General features: G+C 52.0%; 1 protein-coding gene across 2 annotated transcripts; it reads left to right on the top strand.

Moving 5' to 3' along the window:
- The first annotated feature begins 657 nt into the window (after window positions 1–657).
- RASD1 (ras related dexamethasone induced 1) lies at window positions 658–3,366 on the top strand. 2 transcript variants are annotated; one of them, XM_030577877.1, is made up of 2 exons: window positions 658–1,010; window positions 2,041–3,366. In XM_030577877.1, the coding sequence occupies exons 1-2, from the start codon at window positions 725–727 to the stop codon at window positions 2,589–2,591; spliced, it is 837 nt and encodes a 278-aa protein (XP_030433737.1). In that variant the 5' UTR covers window positions 658–724; the 3' UTR covers window positions 2,592–3,366. The 2 variants fall into 2 exon arrangements, with proteins under 2 accessions (XP_030433737.1, XP_030433738.1); XM_030577878.1 differs by having other exon boundaries at window positions 2,115–2,320.
- Window positions 3,367–7,783: the final 4,417 nt, after the last annotated feature.

Genomic DNA, 7,783 nt, shown 5'->3' with positions numbered 1-7,783 from the left:
CCGCTCAGTCGATGGCCCCTTTTCAATGACTTGAACGGCAAATATCACACACACACACACACACACACACACACACACACACACACACACACACACACACACACACACACACACACACACGTGTGTTGGGATCACAAAGCCTTATCCGGCATATTTGTATGTAATTGACAGACAATAGCCATCGATTTCCCGCCCCCCTCCCTCGCTCCACTTCGGCCCGCAGGCAGGTCCCCGAACTGCCCGAGAGCCCCCTCTGGGCTGAAACAGACCAGCCCGGAGCCGGGGCGCTTCTGGCCGAGCAGGGAGCCAGGCACCGTGTATCCAAGACGAGGGTGGCACCGAGTCCAGCTGGAAGTGGAGTGTGTGTGGGGGGGGTCATTGCAAAGTGCCCAGGAAATTACACGAGCCCCTTTCTCACCCAGGGGTGGGGGGCTCTGCATGCCCCGGGGATCGGGCTCCAGCAATGCAGCAGGATGGTCGCCCCCCTCCCAGCGCAGGCAGGCACAAGCGGCCGTGCACCAAGCCGCGCCCCCGGAGGGCCCGGCCAGCCGGCTGCAAGCAGCAGCCTCCCCGGGCTGTGACGCTACCGAGGGGCGGGCACGGCCAGCTCTATATAAAGCCAGCGGCGCCCGGGCTCGCTCACATCGGACTCGCAGCCTGCCCAGGAGAGGGGTCGCCCAGTGGCCAGCCGTTCCCCAGACCCCCGCCGCCGCCGCCTCCTTCCATGAGACCCGCCGCCATGATCAAGAAGCTGTGCCAGAGCGAGTCCGAGCTGAGCATCCCGGCCAAGAACTGCTACCGCATGGTGGTGCTGGGCTCCTCCAAGGTGGGCAAGACGGCCATCGTCTCCCGCTTCCTGACGGGCCGCTTCGAGGAGCAGTACACGCCCACCATCGAGGACTTCCACCGCAAGTTCTACAGCATCCGCGGCGAGGTCTATCAGCTGGACATCCTGGACACGTCGGGCAACCACCCCTTCCCAGCCATGCGGCGCCTCTCCATCCTGACAGGTACGGCGGGGCCCCCAGCCATCCCGGGGCCGGGGGGCTGCAGCGCCCCTCTGGGGAGGGAAGGGGGCCGCGGACAGTCCCAGCTGGGAATGCTCTGTGCCGGGGTCAGGGGACAGTCACAGCTCTCTCTGTGCCACTTCTCCCGCTTGCCAAGTGATGGGGAGGATTTTATATGTGCCGCTGATAGGCCCGGGTGGGATCGAACCTGGGATTCCTGGAGTTTAGTGCAGGACCCTCTACCCCATGAGCTAAAAGCAAGAGGGCTGTTAGCTGAGGCTGGAGAGCAGACACAATAATCTCTCTCTAAGTGGTCTTGGTGCCACTAGATGAGACAGCACCATACCCAGAAGGTGTGTGAGTTATACTATGAAAGTGAACCAAGCTAGGGCCGGGTGGGTGTGTTTACCCAACACCCATGCAGCGGGGGCTGGAACAATTTGTATATTGGGGGGGGCTGAGAGCCATTGAACCAAACTGTAAGCCCTGTATAGGATGGAAACCACTTCAAGCCGGGGAGTGCCGCAGCCCCCCTACTTCCAGTCCCTATGCACCCGTGTGTCCCCAGTGGTTTGCTCACACATGGCATGCCTTGCAATGTAAATCTAAAAGCAAAGCCTGGAGCTCACATAGCTGCTTCTCTCCCCAGCTGCACCCTCACAGTCCAGCCAAGCCCCTCTACCCAGGCTGGAATTTGCATGCAAGCTCAGAAAACAGCCTGGTGCAGGGAGTTTGCAAACTTTATTTCCCTAGGCAAAGGTGCGAGGAAACAGGGAAATGCAGAGCACTGCTGCTGGTTAGTGGCAGGGTTCATTAGGGGCTGTCCATAAATTAGCTAGGCATATTTTGTTTTTGAAGAAGACTCCCAACCCCCAACCCTGAAACAAACACACAATTCCATCCTAAAGTGCAGTCGTTTATGGACAGCCCTTAGGGCAGTGCTGAGGTTGGTGAGCTGATTGGGGATAGGGCTCTGCCTCCATCCAGGACCAAGTCCTAACGTGCCCTCTCTCTGTCCCCCTCTCGCCTACAGGAGATGTCTTCATCCTGGTGTTCAGCTTGGATAACCGGGACTCCTTTGAGGAGGTGCAGCGGCTGAAGCTGCAGATCCTGGAAACCAAGTCGTGCCTGAAGAACAAGACCAAGGAGAACATGGAGGTGCCCCTCGTCATCTGTGGCAACAAGGGCGACCGAGACTTCTACCGGGAGGTCGAGCCCCGGGAGATTGAGCAGCTGGTCGGGGCAGACCCTCAGAAATGTGCCTACTTTGAGATCTCTGCTAAGAAGAACAGCAGCCTGGACCAGATGTTCCAAGCACTCTTTGCCATGGCCAAGCTGCCCAGTGAGATGAGCCCGGACCTGCACCGCAAGGTCTCGGTGCAGTACTGTGACATGCTGCACAAGAAGGCGCTCAAGGGAAAGAAGCTGTTGAAGGAAGGGGCCGAGGGCAGCGGTGGGGAAGCCTACGGCATCGTGGCCCCCTTTGCCCGCCGGCCCAGTGTGCACAGTGACCTCATGTACATCCGGGAGAAGGCCATCGGCGGCAGCCAAGCCAAGGACAAGGAGCGCTGTGTGATCAGCTAGGAGCCTCCTGCTGCCCCGCTCTCCGACCTCCCCAAAAAGGGAGGGAGATACATGGGGGGGGGAGCTTGTTTGATAATAAACTCTGGCTGCCCAGGGGTGGTATGTGCCTCAGCCAGGGTGGCATCTGCCCCAGGGGCAGGTTACCTCCCACCCTCTGCCCAAGGGGATGATTTGCATCTGCTGTCCTCTGCACCCACTTTTGGGGTGCAATGGGGTGGGGGCTGCTGCTGCTGCTGGGGACACCCTCCCCCCCGCCCCCCAAGGGTGAGAGACTGAGAACTTTATGAGCACAGACGAGGTACCTGGGAGTGGAAAGACATTGACTCCAAGGCACCTTCCCACCTTCGCCAGCATGGGCCAGTGCACTGCCTTACAGAAGAGACGGGGGGGAGGGGGGAAATATGGTTTGGACTTGAGAAACCAGCCAACACTGAGCTCTGGAAAGGGGCTTTGTGTGTGCATGTGCGTGGGCATTTCTGAGCCAGGAGAGCTGCAGGAGGACACTTCGGCTGTTGCAATCATCTGGCAGGCCTCTTTACTGGCCCCTCTTACAGAAGCAGAGATGGGTGTGTGGGTGGGTGTCAAAAACTGACTTTTGTTTACATTTGTCTTGTCTGATTTGGAGGAAAAAAAGCGCATTTTTTTTTAAATAGGCACTTTATGTAGGGTAGTGTGTGTCCTGGACATGAACAAAATCTTATCCAAGTGTTTTCTACGCTCCATGTTCTATGTTTACTATTTTTTTCTACAAAAATAAAACCGTTTTTTAAATTAATCTGTGCTGGGTTTGTCTTTGGTTCCTCACTGTGTTTCTCAGCATTATCAAAGCCTCACCCTATGTGCTATGGAACATCTATACTAAAAGCTGAGCAACTGTGTTTACTTATGATAGCCCCCTCAAATCAAAACCATTCCTCTACATACTTCCCTTCATCCCCAGAGCAAAGATTCCCCTTACTGAAAGTGCTTGACAAGATTTATTTCAACACAACAAAGTAATTAGGGGGAGAGGTGAAATGAACTGTGCTGCCAAAACAGATCACTGATTGGACTAAAACTTTTTCTAATTATGTACCTTGCATTGAACCATAGAGTGACATCTAGAGGGCAGATGGAAAAGTGAAATATTTCCAATCCTAGCCCATGAATGCATGTGATCATAAATACTAGTTGGGCATTTGTCATAGGAAATGTGGGTAAAATGAGACATGACACAACTTCATACTCAATTAAAATCACCCCTAGGACCAGGCATTACGGTAATAGAATAATCTCTTAGCCTGTTTTTCACACTTGAAACACACGCAATTTAATCATAAAAGGCTTTTTACAAATACTAATTTGCACTCAGATCAGAGAGACCTTTTCTCCTTTGCAACACACCTGAAGGAAACATTCCACTTAAAAAACCCCCCATACTTGCATTTGAAAGAACTATTGTTCCAAGTAGCCAAGATTGCCAGAACTGAAAGAAAATGGGGAAGGAATAAATTCTCATTTGTTCTAGTTTGTTTACTTGGTGATTTTGACAACACGTTAGGGACTGGTTTTTCAGGGCTGCTGAATACCGCTAGCTCCCACTGAGCTCAATCGCTCAGATCCTCTGAAAAAGTAGGCCTTTTGTGTTTAGCCAGTCTCCTTGTTTCACTAGTCCGTTTTCCCTGTTACTTCCCTTGCCCCCTACCCCAGCAATAGGGGCCAGAAATATATTTTTAATTTAAAGATAAGGAAAATGTGCGTATGAAACCATAAAAATAGGCCAGGAAACTGATGTAGCATCTGAAACACCTTTTAATACATTTTTTAAAAAAACAAACCAACCACCTGACTGGATTTTAAGTTGAAGGGGTCACTTTCACCTGCAACTCCACATTTCTCTGGACTTATACTTGATTCTTCCATCTCTTGAGTACGTGCACAGTTCACTGGAATGTATATTGAAAACAAAATGGATTATTTCACCATCTGAAACAGATGCCAAATGTACTGATCTTAGACAATGGCTGGCAGAAATGCACTGCCCGTGTTCATTTTCTAGTGTGTATTTTAAGAGTTCTGTTTCACTGACAAAGGAAGGTTTATCCCAGGCCACAATTGCATCTTCCCAAAGAAATGAGTTTAGCACTATTTTAAATGGGGTGCAGAGTGGCATATAATAAGCAAGCTGCTAGTAATTTGGACTATCCCACCAGCATGGTGTCCCTGACCTTACCAGAAACACTTTCCTTCTGGCTGGCAAAGGGAAAGCAATTTCAAAACAGCTTGTTGCTCTTTATAGGAATGAACTTTATCTCTCTTCCGGGCACTCTACTGGCTTCTCTGTGTCCTTGTGTTATATGCAAATAACCTGCATTCTAGTGACTGGCACAGTATTTCATCATAATTTATAAAAGCACTTCACAAGAAAGGCTGGGACCCAGCCAACCCTGGGCGCACATGCTTGAAACTGTACACATAATACTTTTATTAGCCAGAGAGATACAGTGCCACTTACTGAGATTGCCTATGATAACCGGGTTTACCTCCATTTCCCATGGAAGGGGCAGGCAGGCAACAGGAAATTCTGAGCTAGGATTCAGCAAGCTGCCCCTTGCTCTGTTTAAACACGATCCAATGGTCAGCAATTTTCATGAGTTGTAACCGGAGGCGCCCGTTACTTCCATGGAAACCCACTGGGACGGATTCTCATCTCTGGGTCCAGTGCACTGAAGCCAATGTGTTTACATCAGGGATGAATCAGAGCAGACAATGGCCCAATCCACCACCACCCAGATCCCCAATCCGAGCAATTGCTGCACTCTTCCCCGTCAAGTCTACTTGTCCTCCTGCCTCTAGTTTCTACAGTTCAAATACTGGGGGGTGAATTTGCTTCTTGTGAAAGCGAAGGTAACGCAGGCCTGGCTAGCACTACCCCGAGCCCGGCCAACGCATCTCAGTCTGAGTCAAGTCCCAGGTTCCCCTTGAGCAGAGACCAGCTCTTATGCTGTAGTGTGTGGTGGCCGCAGTGGCCATGGGGTGAGGGAAACGAACCCACAACTGTTTTTATCCTTGTGACCAAGGCCTGGATCCTGCAAACCTCACTCCCGTGGCAGGGCGGGGCTCTTACACCTGAGTTGCACCCACGTCTGAAGAAATGAAAGGTTGGAGGCCTTAATCCAGAGTCACCAGCCTATTTATGGGCTAAATTCTTCCCTGGTGCAGCTCCACTGACTTGAATGGCCCAGTTGCTGCTAGTTGGCTATAGGGCCAATTTCCCTTCCCATCTCCATGGGGCTGTTTACCAGATACTTGTCTGGGTCCTGCGCTGGATCTGCACAAAGCACTTCATCTCCATCCATAGCTGGGGGGGTGGGGAGGGTGTAACACAGTAGTGGACAAGCGTCCCAAATGCAGGAAGAGGCCCATGTAGGCAGGCAGTGGATTCAGCCCTTGATTAAAGTACTCTGGGGCATGCAGCTGGCCTCCGAGAGATTCTGCCGGGAGTGACACTGCCTATGTGAGTTGGGAATCGAGGTACCTAAATCCCTGTGACATTCACTCAGAGCTGAGCACTGACCACTCCTTTTAAAATTCCCAGCCTAAATCTACAAGGCTATTTGGCCCCAGCCCTGCTTTTGGAAAAGCAATGGAAGGATAAAGCACCCAGACCAGCTCCGCGGTCTCCTGTGCTTTCAGAATATCTCTGTGCCGGCCTCGCAGGCTCAGTACAGACGCAAATGCCACTCAGGGTTTTCAAATCTTTACTCGGATCATCTCAGATACAAACATCACTTATGCAAAAAAAATAAAGATGATAAATACAAAAGCAGATATAACCAATCTGTCTCTCCAGACACACACTCTGCAACCGGCGCAGGGGGAACTGCATCCGCTGCCTCCTGGGAGCAGGACAGGGAGCTTCATTCTGCTCTTTTCAGTTCCGTCCCCCCCACTCACTTTGCCCAGCGTCGATTTCCACAAAAGGGAAGAAAATGCCTCCTCTTTCTGGCTGCAGGCAGTATGTCAGCACCAGATCATTTACTCCACATAACGAGGGGGAAGCGTAATCCCTCCTGCGCGCTTGCATTAAAAAAAAAAAAAAGATGCACTCCAGAACAGAGATATATATATAATACACGCAGTCCCACAGCAGATCAAAGCAAACGTACCGCTGTAATCATCATACGTCAGGTACACAATGTTCTCCAGGGCTAATGTCACGTGGCTGTGATCCACACAGCAGCAACCTTGTAGGAAGAAGACAGAAAAGGGGAGGAGATGTCTTGCTTTCCCCTGGGGCCCCAGTTCCATACAGCAGAGGCCCGTCCCGTCCTTTCCCTCCTACTCCTTGGGGATTTCAAACATGCAAAGGCTCTTGTATTTCTGTAGCAGTTCGTTCTTGGTCCTAACTTGCTCCCTCAGGCTGCGCAGCTGCTGTTGCTGCTGCTCGGGGCTCACACCGATGCCGGGCATGGCGCTGATCATCTTTCTCATGTCCTGGAATTTGGTCTTGAGTTCGTTCAGCACCTGGTGGACATCCTGGCTGTCCTTGTCCATGCTGCAGGGAAGCAGAGAGCAGATACGACAGTTCACATCTTGCATCAGACTCACTCACGGGGCTACTTCCATCCCTACACAGACTCCTCTGCAGCCACCCACCGGAAACCGTCAGGGATGAGTTCACTCTACTGCGTCCGCCCACATCCATACATCCACCCTGAGAAGAAGGGCACAGCCATGGGCGGTTAGCTACTTATGCCCGACTCTGACATGACTGCCGATATTCTGGGCAGCCCCCGTTAAGTGACGTTAGCCCTACAGCCTCATGACAGCTCTGGATCACTGTGTCTTGCTGAACGCACACACCCAGGGGATAGTCACACTTGTCAGGGGCAGACAGCTTAAGGCTCTAACGTTTACTGTGAATCAGGCCAACTTTCCCCCCTGTTAAGCCCCCATCCCTCTCCCTTTAAAGAAGTCCCCTTATCACCATCACGTTTCTCTGGCTAGAAAGGCTGCATGGGATCCCTTCTGGAACCTCTCAACAACATTCGTTGACCAGCCAGGGTGTGTCACCACAATATGGTGCACATTGTCCTCTCACTGCAGAGCTTGCCATACCCACCCTCGCCCCCGGGGCTTTTCTCTCTTCCTAGCCCAGAGGGTGAGACAGAACCAGTGCCCCCAGCTGTCCTGGCAGCTGAGCAGCAATG

The sequence above is a fragment of the Gopherus evgoodei genome, chromosome 10 (assembly GCF_007399415.2).
Source record: "Gopherus evgoodei ecotype Sinaloan lineage chromosome 10, rGopEvg1_v1.p, whole genome shotgun sequence".
NCBI lineage: Eukaryota > Metazoa > Chordata > Testudines > Testudinidae > Gopherus > Gopherus evgoodei.
This window is presented reverse-complemented; position numbering and strand designations above follow the sequence as displayed.